This window comes from Ailuropoda melanoleuca, chromosome 15, assembly GCF_002007445.2.
Source record: "Ailuropoda melanoleuca isolate Jingjing chromosome 15, ASM200744v2, whole genome shotgun sequence".
NCBI lineage: Eukaryota > Metazoa > Chordata > Mammalia > Carnivora > Ursidae > Ailuropoda > Ailuropoda melanoleuca.
This window is the reverse complement of record NC_048232.1, coordinates 91264679-91282965: the sequence shown is the minus strand read 5'-3', so window position 1 is coordinate 91282965 and position 18287 is coordinate 91264679. Positions and strand designations below refer to the sequence as shown.

At 48.2% G+C, this 18287-nt stretch overlaps 1 protein-coding gene across 10 annotated transcripts in view; it reads right to left on the bottom strand.

The window, feature by feature from the left end:
• PPP6R2 (protein phosphatase 6 regulatory subunit 2) overlaps window positions 1–18287 on the bottom strand; it is an 84245-nt gene that overhangs the window by 11605 nt on the left and 54353 nt on the right. For all 10 annotated transcript variants that reach the window (XR_004620695.1, XM_034643645.1, XM_034643643.1 and 7 more), the window contains 6 exons: window positions 12085–12222; window positions 10416–10481; window positions 8534–8646; window positions 8032–8145; window positions 6481–6607; window positions 5089–5241 (listed from right to left, as the gene is read on the bottom strand). Coding sequence is in view for 9 of the 10 variants with exons in the window: in XM_034643645.1 (XP_034499536.1) it covers window positions 5089–5241; window positions 6481–6607; window positions 8032–8145; window positions 8534–8646; window positions 10416–10481; window positions 12085–12222 (711 nt within the window). In the remaining variant the exon portion in view is untranslated. The remainder of the gene's footprint in view (window positions 1–5088; window positions 5242–6480; window positions 6608–8031; window positions 8146–8533; window positions 8647–10415; window positions 10482–12084; window positions 12223–18287) is intronic.

Below are 18287 nucleotides of genomic sequence, written 5' to 3'. Positions count from 1 at the left end.
TACTATTATTCCTTTATCATTTTGTCTTTGACCCATGAGTTACTGGAAGTACATTAAATTCTCGAACACCCAGGGATTCTATTCAGGAGGGGACATGAAATCAAGAGGCACACACATGGACACTCCCTGAGGGAACCCCGTGGGGCCCAAACCTCAGCTGCACAGGCCGAAGCCCCGAGGAGGCTGCGTGACGGTGGCCGCATCCCCGTCCTAGACTAGGCTGGGCATGCAGCCTGCCTCGGACTCTGGTCCCGTGTGCCAGCACGGAGCCAGCAGCGACGGGGGGTGAGACAAGAATGCCTATCCCCATCCCTCTGGCCACCTCACACACCACAGTGGCTATGGAAGCCTGTGTCCCGACAGGCCCTCTGCTGTCTATGAGGGAGGAGGAGGGGTGTGCAGGGTGGGGAGATGGGGCAGAAGGACAGGGTGTAGACTCCAGCCTGAGATAGGAGTATGGGCCCCTCCTTCACACCAAGGATTTGGGAGATGGCTAAAGACAGGAAGCCCATCTGCCTGACACAGTTCTCCACAGAAACATGGTCCCAAATCTCAGCTTCACCTTCTCTGCCTGTGTGACCTTGAGTGACCCTGGAGGTGGCTTCATGGTGTTACCTCATCTTCAACACAGAGTCAGACCCATCTCCCAGGAAAGCCTAGGCCAGACGACTTCACTGATGAATTCTACCAAACATTTAAAGAAGAATTGACAACAACAATCCTTCTCAAACTCTTCCCCAAAAAAGAAGGAACGCTTTCTAATTCATTCTATGAGTACAATATTACCTTGTTATCAAAGCCAGACGAAGACATCCCAAGAAAACTACACACCAACACCCCTATGAGCATCAGTGCAAAAATCTTCAACAAAACACTAACAAACCAGACTCAGCAGCATGTCCAGGGACTGCACTCCAAGACCAGGTGGGATTTCTCCTGGAATGGAGGGACGGTTTGACATCTGAAAACCAATGTAACGCACCATATGAACAAAATACAGGCAAAACACCACATAATCGTCTCAACTGAAACTGAGAGCACATCTCACAACAGACAACAACACTTAGTAAACAAACAATACAAGGAAATCTCCTCAACGTGATAAAGGATACGTGTGGCCGGCCCACCGCCAACACCACATTCAATGCTGAAGGACTGAAAGCTTTTTCTCTAGGAAGAACAAGGCAAGGACGCCCACTTTCAATGTCGCACTGGAAGTTCTAAACAGAGCAATTAGGCAAGGCACAGAAATAGAAGGCTAAAATAAAATGCAAACTGGAAAGAAGTAAATTACCTCTTTTCACAGATGATGCAATCTTATATGCAGAAAATGTCACAGATTCCACACAAACTGTGAGAGCTACTAAACAAGGTCAGCAAAGTCACAGGACACAAAATCTACACACACTGGTGCACATCCACACACACACACAACTGAGATTGAACTAAGAGAACAATTCCATTGATAACAACATTCAAAAGAATAAGATACTTAGGGATAAATTAAACCTAGAAAATGAAAGACTTGTACACTAGAAACTAAGAACACGGCTGAAAGACAGTAAAGAAGATATAAATAAATGCAAAGACATCCATGTTCATGGATTAGAAGACTTAATTTTGTTAAGATAACAATACTACCCGAAGTGATCTACAGACTAACATCTATCAAAATCCCAATGGCATTTTTTTTTGGTAGAAATAGAAAATCAGGGGCGCCTGGGTGGCACAGCGGTTAAGCGTCTGCCTTCAGCTCAGGGCGTGATCCCGGCGTTGTGGGATCGAGCCCCACGTCAGGCTCCTCTGCTATGAGCCTGCTTCTTCCTCTCCCTCTCCCCCTGCTTGTGGTCCCTCTCTCGCTGGCTGTCTCTATCTCTGTTGAATAAATAAATAAAATCTTTAAAAAAAAAAAGAAATAGAAAATCAATCCTAAAATTTATTTATTTTTTTAAAGATTTTATTTATTTATTTGAGAGCGAGAGAGAGCACGAGAGAGGGGAGGGTCAGAAGGAGAAGCAGACCCCTGCTGAACAGGGAGCCCAATGTGGGACTCAATTCTGGGACTCTGAGATTATGACCTGAGCCAAACACTGTCGCTTAACCGACTGAGTCACCAGGCGCCCCATCCTAAAATTTATATGGAATCTAAAGAGGACCTGAAGAGCCAGAACAATCCTGAAAAAGAACAAACTTGGAGAACTCACACTTCCCAATTTTAAAACTTACTACATAACTACAGTAGTCAAAATAGTGTAGTACTGGCATGAGGACAGACAGACCAACAGAACAAAACAAGACTCTAGAAATACACCCTCACATCCATGGCCAACTGATTCTTTTTCTTTTTTCCCTTCCTTTCCCTTTCCCCAACCGCTTTTCTCCCTCCCTCCCTCTCTTTCTTTTAAGTAATCTCTAAGCCCAGCCTGGTGCTCAAACTCACAAGCCTGAAATCAAAAGTCACACGCTCTACCCACTGAGCTAGCCAGGTTCCATACGGTCAGCTGATTTTCAACAAGAGTGTCACAACCATTCAAAGTGGGAAAAGACAGTCTCTCCAACAAATGGTGCCAAGAAAACTGGATATCCACATGCAAAAGAAAGAAGTGGGACCCTTATCTTACATTACATACAAAAATTAACTTAAAAGATCAAAGGCCTAGTAATGCTAAAACTATAAAACTCGTAGAAGAAAACATAGGGGGAGAGGTGCCTGGGTGGCGCAGTCGTTAAGCGTCTGCCTTTGGCTCAGGGCGTGATCCCAGAGTCCTGGGATCGAGCCCCACATCAGGCTACTTCCGCTGGGAGCCTGCTTCTTCCTCGCCCGCTCCCCCTGCCTGTGTTCCCTCTCTTGCTGGCTGTCTCTCTGTCAAATTAATAAATAAAAATCTTAAAAAAAAAAAAAAGAGTTGCCTTATTAAAAAAAAGAAAACGGGGAAAGCTTCATGACAGTAGATCTGCAATGATTTTTTGCATATGGCACCCAAAACACAATCAATAAAAGAAAAAAAATAGATAAATTATGAAAATTTACAACTTTTCTGTCAAAGATACTATCAAGAGAGTGAAAATAATCTACAGAATGAAAGAAAATATTTTCAAATCATGTATCTGGTAAGTTTTAATATACAAAATATATAAAGAGCTCCTACAATTCAACTATAAAAAGACAACCCAATTAAAAAATAGACAAAGGACTTGAACAGAGTTCTCCAAAGATAATCATCACGGAAATGCAAAGCAGAACCTCTCCCCCGCCCACCCGTGAAATAACACTTACGACACTGGGTGGCTATCATTAAAATCACAAAAAACCCCAATAAATAGAAAACAGGTGTTGTAAGGAAGTGGAGACACAGGACCCCCGACACTGCTGACGGGAACGTGAGTTGCTATAGTCACTGCGGAAAACAGTGCGGAGGCTCCTCAGAAAATTAATCACAGAAATACGATATGACCCAGCAATCCCACTTCTGGGTACATACCCAAAAGAACTGAAAGCAGGGACGCGGACGAGTACGTGCACAGCCACGTTCCCGGCAGCGTTAGTCCAGCAGACCAAATGTGGAAGCAACCCCAGTGTCCTCCGACGGACGAAGGGACAGACACAATGCGGCCCATCGACACCGTGGAGTAGTCCTCTGCCTTAGAGAGGAAGGAGCTGCTGACACCTGCCCCAACCTGGGGGAGCCCTGCCGACACTGTGCTGACTGAAGTAAGCCAGACACGGAAGGACAAATCCTGTCTGGTTCCACTCCGAGGAGACACCTGCAGCGGTCAGACTCGAGGACAGAGAGCAGACAGCGGGGCCGGGGGCTAGGGAGGGGGCTGTGGGGATAGGCTGCTTACTAGTCAGAGTTTCTGTTTGAGAAAATGACAAAGTTCCAGAAACAGACAGTGATGATGGTTATATAACACTGTCAACATACTTAATGCCACTGAATTTGTACACTTAAAAATTATAAAAATGGGGGCGCCTGGGTGGCTCAGTCGTTAAGCATCTGCCTTCGGCCCAGGGCGTGATCCTAGAGTCCTGGGATCGAGTCCCACATCAGGCTCCTCTGCTATGAGCCTGCTTCTTCCTCTCCCACTCCCCCTGCTTGTGTTCCTTCTCTCGCTGGCTGCCTATCTCTCTCTGTCAAATAAATAAAATCTTTAAAAAAAAAAAAAAATTATAAAAATGGTAAATTTTAGGTTATATATATTTTACCACAATGAAATAAAAGCAAAAAGAGGGGTGGGAGAGAGGGAAAAGGAAAGGAGGCCTTCCATAACTGATCCCCTGATCTGTATCTGGGCTCATAGTCCAAACACTGGAAGAAACTGACAATCAGTCAGTACTTCAGGCCTGGTTCTAAGGCTGGCTCCTCCGGCGAGAAGGATTCAAATTTTAGAAGATTCCAGCTCTCTGGGAGTAGAGTCCCTACAGCAAGGCAGAAGACAAGACTGGAAACTGCATCTACTCACGGCTGACACCTAGGGTGATGCCCTACCCCGTCAGCACCCTCCGTCCACAGCAGCGGCCCACAGCCGGCCCTGCCTGCCTGAACCTCTCCCTCGGGCACCAAGGCTGTCCTGGGGGCCAACTGAGAGGCATCTGCTGAGGACAGGACCACTTCCCACTGGCTTGAGCAAGAACTGCTGGGGTGACCTTCGATGGTGGGTGACGAGGAGCTGCTCTTTTAGGACATTTTATGTTGAAGAGCTATAATGAAAGTTCTATCTTCGGCAGAAATCAGAAAGGAGATGGACCATTATTTCCCCATTCCCTCAAACTAGATTAGAAATCTGCCCTCTGCTTTCAGAGCAATTCTCCACAACCCTACAGCAAGGTCCCAAGGTCGCACCATCCCTCAGCCTGCTTCACCAGCAACCGGTGCCATCAGCCCTGGGATGGGTCTGGGAAATAGCCTCTCTTCACAGACTCTACCTGCTCTAGGACGGAACCAAAACCTCCCCTCGGGCAGACCCTTGTCTGTATGCCAAGGTCCAGCTGCCTGCCTCTGATAGACCCTGCCCAGTCCACCCACACGCCGTAGACTAGAGAACCATGCAGACAGCCGTGCACGGCTTGCAGCACTGCCCGCTCACCAGCAGTAAGCCCATGGTGTTGAGCCGGCAGAGCTCCTGGTTGATGCTGGCGGTGTTCGTGTGCAGCAGTGCAGCCATGAGGCGGGCACCATGCAGACGGGCGTTCCCCAGGGGCTCCTCCAGCACGCCAATGGTGGTCAGGATTGCTTTTTTCTACAAACAAAGAAGCAACACCCAGTTAGACCCTTGCAACCATCATGACCACTGCTGGCTTTTCTTAGCTCTGGTGCTGACTGCTCAAAGGGATAGGGCCAATCCTCCATGATGTGGCCCAGCCCGGGGATGCATGGGATGCGTGTGCAGAGGTTGGTCAAGGCAGCACTGCCTGCAAGATGAAAAGAGGGGTTAGCAGGGTTGGGAACCCCACCACTCGGGCCTCACAAAACAGTAAGCAATGGTGGTCCACTGCCCCCAGAAGCCCAGGGCTCTCTGGTCTCAGCAAACCAAGCAAAGAGATGTGCACTTCAGCTCATGAGACATGTCTAAGATGGGGGCAGCTCTCTCGGGACACTGAGCTAACCCCACGAATGCTCTCGGAGGACATGGGTACCAGTGGCCTCATCACACTGGATACAGGTGTTTCCTGATCCCACACATGCCAGCATGATGTGTCCACCTTCTCATTAACCAAATGTTCCAGAATCCCTACCGTCATGAAGCTCACTTTCTTTTTTTTTTTTTTTTTTAAGATTTTATTTATTTGACAGAGAGAGGGAGAGAGGGAGCACAAGTAGGCAGAGCGGCAGGTAGAGGGAGAAGCAGGCCTCCCGCTGAGCAGGGAGCCCGATGCAGGGCTTGATCCCAGAACGCTGGGATCATGACCTAAGCCGAAGGCAGACACTTAACGACTGAGCCCCCCAGGCACCCCTGAAGCTCACTTTCTAGTGGGAGAAGCAGACGATAAGTTGATAAAATAAGCCATGCAGTAGATCATGGTGGGTGCTAAGAAGCGCCCAGGAAAGGGAAAGGGGCTGTGACTGAGAGGGGCTCCATGGAGAGCTGGGTGGCAGCTAAGTGACTGAGCCCTTCTCCGTGTGACCTAAGCGCTGCCCAGAGCTGCTGAGCTGAGCAAAGGGCTCCCCGGGACCCTCCCTGACCCCCCAGCCTGGTGTCCCTGACTTGGAGGCCAGACCTAAACTTGGTAAACTTGGGCTCTCAGATGACCCCTATTTCAGAGCATAAGAGTCATCTGGGGGGGAGGGGCACTGGAAAATGTCCAAACCCTATGCCTTACCTCAGAGCAGAGATGGACATTCAGCATACAGGGGTGTGAAAACCTGCTTCTGGCATCTGCCTGGTGGTTCTCAGGTTGGGGTGTAGGGTCCTCTGCTTGCAAATCGTCCTGCCTACATTGGCTGCACAGGCACCTAACAGCTGTTCAGGGTCACCTACCTTTGGCGGGCTGAGCAGAAGCTGGTGGAAGTCTTTCAGTCGTGGCTCAATGCCGTGCAGTACGCTGCTGCTGACGGTACACAGCCCTTCCAGTCCCTGAGAAAAGGAGTCCACCAAGCCCTCTGTCCTGTGGACGAGGACAGCAGATGGAGACACGGGGGATGCGCCCCCATCCTCTGTCCCACCTCGCCCCCCAACTTCTCCACTCATCATCTCAAGGGTGGTTTGCTGACTGGTACAGAGAGAAGAGAAAGGCACCACTGGCCTTTATAAAATGTTCCCAGGTGATGGCCAAGGGCAGCCCCCTTGCCCCCACCCGGCTGGCGGCACCTCACGCTCACTGGGACCATCTCCGTCCCCCTCCCCTTGTTTTGGAAATAGTCACCGTGATTCCCACTCCTTGGCTGAGAAATGGGAGACAGGACTCCACACTGTCCCTCCAGCTTTTTCAAACTAATTTCTCAGAGATCTTCATATAAACAATTTTTTCAGTTATAAAAGTAATATGTGACTATTATAGAAAAACATTTTAAATACAAAAAAAAAAAAGAATAAAAAAGAATCAGCTGGCTCATCTCTGTTTTTGGTGGTTTTGGGGTTTTAAGATTTTATTTATCTGTTTTAGAGACTGCGAGTGGGGGGAGGAGCAGAGGGGGAGGGAGATGGTGGGGGAAAGAATCCCAAGCTGACTCCCTGCTGAGCGTGGACCACCTCCACCTCCAACACCGGGCTAGACCCCAGGATCCTGAGATCACAGACCTGAGCTGAAACCAAGAGTGGGACACTTAACCGACTGAGCCTCCCAGGTGCCCCTCATCTGTTTTTACATGTCGTTTTCATGCTGTCCCTTCATTGCAACCAAGGCTGGGAAAGGCCCTCAGAAGAGCCCCCACCTCCTACAGAAAAGGAGCAGACTTCCTGGGTTCACAAAGATGAAAACATCAACATTCTGGTGGCCTAGCTCGAGTAACCAGTGACAGCACCACCATTCTAGTTTTAGGTCGTAAACTAATAGATACGTACTGGGTCCCAGAGAGAGAGAGAGAAAAACTGCTGATCACCTCACTACCAACATTAACTCAATTTCTTGTCATTTTCTTGTTCTTTTGTTGTTGCTGTTAAGTCCAGTAAATCAGTGCTGGGGCTTCGATGGAGCTCTCTCCAGAACAGGGAGACACGAGAACTAGTCAGCCCGGGAGACAGGCCACCACCACAGCACACGACGGACAGAGCAGAGCAGACGTACACACGAGCACACCTCATACCCCACACGGGCACGCACACCATACACACACCCCACACGCTGGGACGTCCGCAGGGAAACTCACTGGCCACACCTATTCCACAGGCACACCTATGAACACTTTGGAACCTGGTGACATTCGGCACCTTCGGAACATGATGGATGCCAAAGGTCAGAGGAGCCGTACGTTTACCTTTCCAACAAGGACAGTCTACGCATGTGATTACTTATATAATTAACAATTAGTGAAAAACACCACACACCCAGTCACTCCTCACATTCAGCACTCATTCATGTAAGACACTCACCCAGCCCGCCTTGTTTCCAGCAAGGTAAGTAACACCTGAGTCCCACTAACGAGGCAGCTCTCAGTCTGGTCTCCGTCAAACATGTTCTTCAGAAGCTGCTCCACGCAGTCCTGCCTGTCAGACACACACAGAGCTCACTGCTGCTGGAGCAGACGCACCGCCCGAAGCCCAAAGGACCATCTCTCCGCTCCACGAAGGAGTAACACCCTAAACTCAGAGGGGCTCTGGTCGGGCTCCAGGTCAGGCACCCAGGGTTCTCACGGTGCTCCTGCCCCTGCTGGCCTGGAGTCACTGGACCAGCCAGGAGACCCCTGGAGACACCTCCCATGAGGAACAGGTCCGTCAAGTTAACTAGATGTGGGACTCTGTAGCCAGCTCATCAGAATCTGCATCCGAAGCAGCAGCGGTACGAGCTGGTGCTCAGGAGGGCGCGGAGACACCCTAATGGCTCAGAAAGACCCCACCCACCCAGCCAGGCACCCGCGCCGCAGCCAGCACTCACGACTCCAGCACTGTGAGGAGACGGTCGGGCTCTGGAGCCTCCTGCAGCTGACTGGCCTGCTCTCTGCCCAGCCTGATGATGTCACACAGGGTCTGAGAGGCGTTGGACTGTCTCTGGAAGGAAAAGGAGATGCAGCACTCCCCTCAGGGTTGAGGAGAACGGCCAGCAGAGCTGCCTACTGGACAGCGGGAGCTGCCCCACTGCTCAGTCCTCAGAAGGACACTGGACTCTCTAAACCAGTCCATTTCAGAGATGCCTGCTTGGTCTTTCTGATGTCAGGATGCGAGTCTGGTCAGACCTTCTAGATGAACTGAACTATCCCCAAGAGTCCAAATGGGGCTCTCTCAAGGGTCAAGACATTGCTCTATCCCTTGAGCCATTTTGAGATATACTGTATATGTGACTATGTTAATGACACTGTATTTTAAATTCATACCTAAAATATTAAGCATTAAATCATAGCAGGTAACATTCAGAATGAGTCCTGGAAGCTAATGGAAACAGGCAAGGTGCTCCAGAGAAAACAGGAGGCCTTGACCCTTCTAGGGCAACACTAATCCTTACCCGGTGGAAGTCTGGACTGTGCACTTGCAACAACGTGGGGTGTTTAGTGACGCAGATGAACTGACTACAGAGAAACAGCCCCCAGCTCCTTGCCGGGAACATCAGAACGTGCAGCCCTCACATGTACCCTGTGGGAACTCTGGGCTCAAGGAAGTGCGTGCATGACTATTTTAGGGAGAAATGAAAGCAATCAGGGGGTCCCTGTGGCCTCACCTCTGCCTCTGGGCCGGCGAACAGGCCAGTCAGCCCACAGCATTCATGCTGGTGGAGAGGCACCCACCCTCCTCAGTTTGGAGCACAGGCCCCCTTGTCCAGCTGTCTAACGGCCCCAGGGGCAGACGGAACAGAAAACAGTGTGGCCAGGCCACAGCAAAGGCTCAGACATGAGTCGGCACCACTGTTCTCCAACTGCTGGCGGAAAGCAAATGTGTCTAGTTTTGTCATGCACAGAACAAGGCCTATCAGGATATACTGCAAACTCTCAACAGTGATTCTTGCAGGGAGCGGGCAGGGGCCAGGAGAGGGAGCCCCACTGCCTTCCTACATGCTTCTACGCTGGCAGTGGGGCCTTCCTCCCACAGCTCACACCCTCGTAAATCCCACCTCCTCCAGCATGGGCTGGACTGCCACTCCCTTCAAGAGAGCAGAATACAGCCACAGTGCAGACTGTTCCCCCCGCTTTTTTTTTTTTTTAAGATTGTATTTATTTGAGAGAGAGAGTGAGAGAGAGAGAGAGAAAGAGAGAGACAGAAAGCGAGCACGAGTGGAGGGAGGGGCAGAGGGAGAGGGAGAAGCAGGCTCTCCGCTGACCACGGAGCCCGATGCAAGACTTGATCTCAGGAGCCCGAGATCATGACCTGAGCCAAAGGCAGGTGCTTAACCAACTGAGCCCCCCACGTGCTGCAGACTGCCCCTTCTAAGATGAGTTTACAGAAGAATGACTTCCGTCTTGCTTACTCCAAGGGAAGCCAGCAGCACACTGAGAGCTGCCCTGCGGACAGGCCCACCACACTCATAGAAATGGAAATAAAAAATACTTTCCACTATAGCAACTAAGTTTTGGAGTAATTTGTTACTCAGCCAGAGATGAGATAACTAATTCAGCTCTATTGTTTTTTTATAAAATATAGTTGTTGTTGTTGTTGTTTTTACTGAAAGGAAGCAGTCTAGAAATCAGTGCTTGATTAAAGGAAGAACACTGTCTAACGGGCCCACATCTGAGGAAAGAAGCAACTTGCCCTGCGGCAGCAGAGCGCATTCCCCAAAAGCCCCGAGTGAGGGCTCTACAGAAGGCAGGCCCGTGGGAGCCAATACTCACATCTTCATCCTGACTCGGGTGGATCAATTCCACGAGTCTCTGGATGATCTTCTCTTCATTAAGCCACTGAAAGGGAAAAAAGAGGCCGGTCAACAACACTGTTCACATCTAACTCAAAAGAAGGGAAGTCGTTTGGTGCAGAAGAAATCCACGTGCCAGGTTCCAGGGACAGAGATTCTTTGCCCAAAATGTGTGTCCACCCAGACCCAGAAAGAAAAAGTCGTAATCAAATTCTGGAGTGACCCAAACTCTGTGAAGAAGGGAACCATGGTCCTTATGCCCTAGTGCCAGACTCTTAAACATACTGTCTTCAGGGCATCTCAGAAGACAGAAGGGGCTGGAGACTGGAACCACCCAAGCACCAATGGGGCTCTCCCCCGAGTGCTAGCCTGGCTGCACGTGGAGTCCCAGCTATGCTCCCCTCTCTGTGGCATCAGGCCCTTTCCAAGAGCAGGAGAAGCACAGGGGCCGGGTGCAGCTGCAGGAGCACTGTGAGGACTGAGCGCCCAGCACTGTTCAAGGCTCGAAGGTGGTGGGCGCCCAGGAAAGACCAGTGCACTTCCCTATCCCAAACTGGAAGATGTGCCTCTTTGGCTGCTCAGCATAGAGTTTATGCAGGCTTTCTGCTGTTAACAGCTGACATTTATGCTGTGCTCACTGCCTAATGTTAGCTATTGTGATGAACTCTTTGTGGAAAGCAGCTCTATAATGAACCTAGGTGTGAGAACAGCGGCTTTAATGACAGCGGTCACCTGATGCAGGGAGCTGGAAAATGGGCAAGAAGGACCAACGCTTTATTTTAAATTGCATTACAAACAAAACAGTGAACAGCTTATCCAGCACTGGTTTCCTGGTTTCTCTGAGATGAGAACCCTCCTCTTTTCTGGGAAAGTCCTCAGGGAGCTACGAGCAGCTCCTCTTACTGAGAGCCTGTCAGGACAGACACATGCACAGACTCTAGGACAAAAAACAGGTTTGCTTTGGTCTTTATTGCTTTCTCTGCACGGAATCCTTGTTGGCTAATGCTTTTCTCATAGGTTATGTCCCAGGCATAAAGCCAGGACCTGCTCGGAGGCCACAGGGGCACCAGGATCTGGGGGGTGGTGAGGAAAGCCCTTTTCTGTTTCTTCACAGAGCAGAAGGCCAGGAAGTGTCAGGGGGAAGGAACACTCTGCTCTTTGCTTCTGAACAGACTGAGGCAGTCCAGCAGAAAAGGTGCAGACTTCAGACCCAGCCTCAAATACAAGCCTTGACAAGAAACCCCGATGACCCCACAAGGAAAAAGTCATGTTGGATAGAAAGCCAGGAGTAGGGAGCACCTGGGTGGCTCAGTCGTTAAGCGTCTGCCTTAGGCTCAGGGCATGATCCCGGCGTTCTGGGATCGAGCCCCACATCGGGCTCCTCCACTGGGAGCCTGCTTCTTCCTCTCCCACTCCCCCTGCTTGTGTTCCCTCTCTCACTGGCTGTCTCCCTCTCTGTCAAATAAATAAATAAAAGCTTTAAAAAAAAAAAAAAGCCAGGAGTACTGACCCTCCCGTGCTCTCTGAGTTCCTTTACTCAGCTCTGGCCTCCCTAAGCTAGGCACTCACTATGCACTCAGAGAGCCTTCAGGACACGCATGGACATGGGCAGGGAGAGGGCTCCAGACACGAGGGGCCCACACACTCACGTGCAGGACGTCCTGCCGGAGCCCAGCTGGCTCCACGCAGCTGACCAGGCGCAGCAGCAGGTCCATGAGGGCCGAGGTGCCGATGTGCTTCAGCACCAGGCTGAGGAACCCGTCCTTCTTCTTCAAGAACTGAATCACCTAAAATCAAACACACCCTGAGAAGCCTGACAACTGGTGAGATGCGTCCCCTAAGAACTCTCACGAGAAAGACTTTCAATTATACAGAGCATAAATTATGGAAAGACCTAGAAAAAGTTGTAAGAAAGACCTCTCCAAGGACAGGAGACCTGGCCACAGGGAAGTCCCATGAGGCAGTAGTGGGGGCCCTATGAGGCCCCTGGGCTGATGGAGATTTGCCGCACGGTAGGAGGCTTTCTGCTAACATGACACAAATACCCTGAGTGAGGGGGCTGTGCATGCAGCTCTCCTGCACTGCTCATCCAGTACCCCCTAAGTGTTTCCAACAGCACGGCCGCTGCAAACAGCCCTGAGCCAAGGGATGCCGGTCATCACCGACAGCCCCCAGACCTGGTACACAAACCCGACAGCACAGAGCACATGAGACAGCCAGTTGCAGGCAGGCCAGAGGCCAGTGGAAAGGAAGGAGGACTGAGGGTTTACAAAGGAAGAGGCAGCGATGCACACCTGGCCGGCAACCTGTGCCAAAAAGATGTGGACAGCTGGGCATGAAGGGAGGCTGCAGGCCAGAGTGGAGACAGGGTGAAGAAGCCCAGGCAGGTCCTTCTCAGCAGCATGCTGCAGGCTCAGCTTAGCTCTCCCACAGAGAAGTGCCTGCAACGTGCAGGCCACTGCACCAAAGGGGGCTCAGGCCTCTACTGGGGACGGGGGACACAGAGAAGGCCCACCTTACTGGGAGACCCCAGTCACATGCATGCTGAGACAGGAGGAAGAGGGAAAGAGGGGAAAGAGGGGGAAAAGGGAAGGGGGGAGGAGGCTCTGTGAAGAGAATGACCACACCCCAAGAAGGAAGATGCCAAGAACAACATCAAGAATGAAATAAGGTGCATCACAGCAGAGTCCATGGATATCACCAGGATGAGGTTCAGACAAATAATTTTAGGCCAATTTATATAAATTTAGAAAAATGAAAATTTTCCTTGGAAAACACACTCATCTAAACTGACAAGAAGAGAGAAAATCTGAATAGTTCTAAAGCATCAAAAGATACAAAATCTACCATTAAAAGTCTCTCCCATACAGAAAACTCCAGGCTCAAGGTGCCTGGGTGGCTCAGTCGGTTAAGTGTCTAACTCGATCTCAGCTCTGGTCTTGATCTCAGAGTTGTGAGTTCAAGCCCCTTGCTGGAGTGCATGGAGCCCATTCAAAAAAAAACAATAACAACTCTAGGCTCTAATGACCTTTCCACTGAATTCTACCAAACATTTAAAGAAAAACAATTCCAATCTTATATACACTCATCCAGGGAACGTAAAATGAAAGAATATGCCCCATATCATTATATAAGAACATAAAACTTTGATTCTATACACCTGATAAGAGCATTACAAGAACGGCAAATCATAAGCCAATCTCATTGACGATCACAGATGCAAAAATTCAGCACAGAAAAGAAATCATAATGTACCGCAACCACATGGGTGCATATCATGAAACCAAGGCTAGTTTAATATTAGAAAAACAATCAGTGGAATTTGCCTATTAACAGAATAGAGAAGAAAAATCATATGATCAACTCAATAGAGAGTAAAAACATTTTTTAAAGATTTTATTTATTTATTTGAGAGGGAAGGAGGGGGCAGAAGGAGAATGAGAAGCAGGCTGCCCACTGAGCAGGGAACCCTACGTGGGGCTCGATCCCAGGATCCTGGGATCATGACCTGAGCTGAAGGCAGCCGCTTAACTGACTGAGCCACCCAGGGGCCCCCAAGAGAGTAAAAACATTTGATAAATCTCAACAACCATTCATGTTATAAACTAAAAAGACTAGGAATAAAGAAAATTCCCTTAATTCTGATAAAAAAGTATATAACATCCCACAACAAACATCATACTTAACTATAAAGTGTTGAAAGCTTTTCTTCTCAGGTAATAAATAGCACGAGGCCCACTATCACCACTTCAATTCAACATTGTACTAAAGTTCTAGCCAATGCAATCAGACAAGAAAAAGAGATAAAAGGCATAAGAATTATAAAGGACAAAATAAAATTGTCATTAATCACAGATGTTAGGATCCTGTACACAGATAAAACAAAAAAACAGAAAGATAAATTGTGAGAACGTCAGCTTTACTGATAATCACCGTAGATGCATGTGAACACATGACTGGTTAAACCCCTGGTCCACCTACACCACGGAACAGCACTCTTTAAGAACAAGGGATGCACTACAGATACATACAACAGCTTGGGTGAATCTGGAGTGAACTATGCTGGAAAAAAGCTATTTCCCAAAGGCTTTAATTGTTTACATTAAATAACATTTTGAAATAATGAAATTTTAGAAATGGAAACAGATTGGTGCCAGGGGCTAGGGGACAGGTAAAGGGGTAGAGGTGGGAGGAAGGTGGGAGTGGCTATAAATGGGCAACACGAAGGACCCTTGTTGTTTTCGAACTGTTCAGTAACCTGACTGTAATGGTGGATTCTGAACCTACATAGGTGATAAACAGTATACAACTTAATACATACACACACACACACACTACATGCAAAACTGAACAAATGAGTAAGATCAGTGGACTGTATGAATGTCAATATCCTGGCAGTGATGGTCTACTAGTGTTTTACAAAATGTCACCACTGACAAAACTGAGCAAAGTATACAAAGGAGCTTTTCACATTATTTTAAGATTTTATTTATTTGAGAGAGAGAGAGTGCGAGAGAGCATGGGAGGGGGGAGGGTCAGAGGGAGAAGCAGACTCCCGACTGAGCAGGGAGCCCAATGAGGGACTTGATCCTGGGACTCCAGGATCACGACCTGAGCTGAAGGCAGTCGCTTAACCAACTGAACCACCCAGGCGCCCCTTCAAATTATTTTAGACAACTGCACGTGAATCTACAATTATTTCAGTAAATATTTTCAATAAAAAAGATACCATTTAGAATAATATGAAAATAACAACCACCTAAGAATAAACCTAATGAAACATGTATAAGACCACCACACAGAGAATTATAACATGTAACCGAGAGAAACTGAAGCCCTAGTTACTCAACTTTGTCACTGTCGCACAAAAACAGCCCAGACAATATGTATGTAAATGGGAGTGGCTGCGTTTCAGTAAAATTTCATTTACAAAAACAGGTGACAGGTTGGTTTGGGCCTGTGAGTCACAATTTGCCAACTCCAATCTAGAGTCAAAGTAAGCCTGATCAAAATTTTGACAGGTTTTCTTGGGGGGGGCAGGGAAGAATGTGGAAACTGACAAACTTGTTCTAAAAGTTGTTCATTCTAAAATAATATAAAAGGTAAAAAATAGTAACAAGAAATTCTGAAGAAAAACAAAGTGAGAGGACTACCAAATACCAAGACTTCTAAAGTTACAGGTATTAAGATAGTATTGCATTGGTGCAATTACAAACAGGACAACAGAACAAAGTCCAGAAACAGACATACTACATGTGAGCCCCTGACTTACGACGGGGGCCATTAATGTAAAGCAACTGAGAGAGAAGGGCCTTACCAATGAATGGTGCTGGGCTAACTAGACATCCATACTAAAACAAAACCAAAAAACTTCAACCTTACATCATTTACAAGAATCAGTCTCAAGTAAATTATAGATAGAAATATGAAAGGTAAAATCATAAAGTTTCTAAAAGAATACAGAGAATATTTTCTTGACTATGGTAGGCAAAGGTTTCTTAACAGAACAACAAGAAAAAAAAAACCACCAACAATAAATTGAAAAAATTAAGTGGATGGAGGGGTTAAGATGGCGGAGGAGTAAGGGACCCCTTTTTCAGCTGGTCCCCTGAGTCGAGTTGGATAGGTACCAGACCAGCCTGAACATCCATGGAATCAGCCTGAGACGCAGGAAGATACATCTGGATCTCTACAAATGAACATCTCCAGTGCTGAGTATTGAGGTATGAAGCGGGGAGCTGTGAATCCGAGCACAGATATAGGAAGATAAAGGGAAGGGGGAGGGAGCTGCCGTGTTCGGGCACCGGGAAGTGGTAGCCACCTGCACGGGGAGCGGCCGGACTCGCGGACGGCGCTGGCGAGAAAACAGACTGGGACCGAGAAAACAGACTGGGACCGAGAGCGGGGAGTGCGTGCCACCAGACTTCTCACGGAACTCCGGAACTCTGGTGTGCTCACTGGATCCAGACTGAGACTGGGAGCTCCCGGAGCGCGCAGGGGCGGCTGGCGGCATTAGAAACACAAAGGACAGAGACACGCCGGCCCCGGAAGTGAGGGCTGGGATGCTGGGTGTGGGATGCACATCCCAGGACGCTGCAGGGTTGAGCAGCACCAACAGAAACAGAGTTAAGGTGGCCAGAACATCAGTGGAGAACGGTCCGCAATCCCTCTGTTCTGTGACAGAGGCTGAGATTCGGTCGCTGCTGCTCTATCTCTCAGAAAAGGCATAGCAGACTGCCAGGGAAAGCCACCAGAGAACAAAAGCCTGGAAACACTGGCTCATAGGGTGCCCATCCCCATCCCCCCTCGCAGGAGACACGGAGACCCTACCCAAACAGGGTTGCCTGAGTATTGGGGCGGCAGGCCCCTCCCCCAGAAAGCAGGCTGAAAAATCAAGAAGCCCACATCCCTAAGATCCCTATAAAACAAGGGTGCACGGCCTGGGTCCTGGTCAATAATTTGGGCTCTGGACAACCCCGCAACCTCTCCTCATCAGAATGACGAGAAGGAGAAATCCGCCCCCAGCAAAGACAAGACAATGAGTCTGTGGCCTCTGCCACAGAACTAATGGATATGGATATAACCAAATTATCAGAAATGGAATTCAGAGTAACAATGGTCAAGATGATGTATAGACTTGAAAAAAGTATAACAAAAATATTAATGAGAATATAGAATCTCTAAGGGCGGAAATGAGAGCGAATCTGGCAGAAATTAAAAATTCTATGAGCCAAATGCAGTCAAAACTAGAGGCTCTGACGGCCAGGGTGAATGAGGCAGAGGAACGTATTAGCGAATTGGAGGATGGGTTAGTAGAAGAGAAAGCTAAAATAGAAACTGGGCTCAAAAAAATCCACGCTCAGGAATGTAGGTTACGGGAGATCACTGACTCAATGAAATGATCCAATGTCAAAATCATCGGAATCCCAGAGGGGGTGGAGAAAAACAGAGGTCTCGAAGAAATATTTGAACAAATTGTAGCTGGAAACTTCCCTAATCTAGTGAGGGAAACAAACATTCGTGTCCAGGAGGCAGAGACCCCTCCCAAGCTCAACCACAACAAACCTACGCCACGTCACGTCGTAGTGCAATTCACAAATATTAGATCCAAGGATGCAGTATTGAAAGCGGCCAGGGCAAAGAAATTTCTCACGTACCAAGGAATGTATCAGAATTATGTCAGATCTGTCTACACAGACCTGGAATGAGAGAAAGGGTTGGGGGGGGCATTTTTAAAGTTCTTTCAGAGAAAAACATGCAGCCAAGGATCCTCTATCCAGCAAGGCTGTCATTCAGAATTGATAGAGAAATTAAGACCTTCCAGAATCGCCAGTCATTGACCAATTTCGTAACCACGAAACCAGCCCTACAGGAGATATTCAGGGGGGTTCTATAAAGATAAAAAGGCCCCAAGAGTGATACAGAAAGTCACAACCAATACAAAGACTTTACTGGCAACACGGCATCATTAAAATCATCTCTCTCAGTATTCAGTCTCAATGTGAATGCCTTAAATGCTCCCACAAAATGCCACAGGGTTGCAGATTGGATAAAAAGAAATGACCCATCCATTTGCTGTCTNGTTGCAGATTGGATAAAAAGAAATGACCCATCCATTTGCTGTCTACAAGAGACTCATTTTGAACCCAAAGATACATTCAGACTGAAAGTAAAGGGATGGAGTACCATTTTTCATGCAAATAGACCTCAAAAGAAAGCTGGGGTAGCAATTCTCATATCAGATAGATTGGATTTTAAACTAAAAACTATAGTTAGAGATGCAGAAGGGCACTATATTATTCTTAAAGGAAGTATTCAACAAGTGGATATGACAAGTATAAATATATATGCC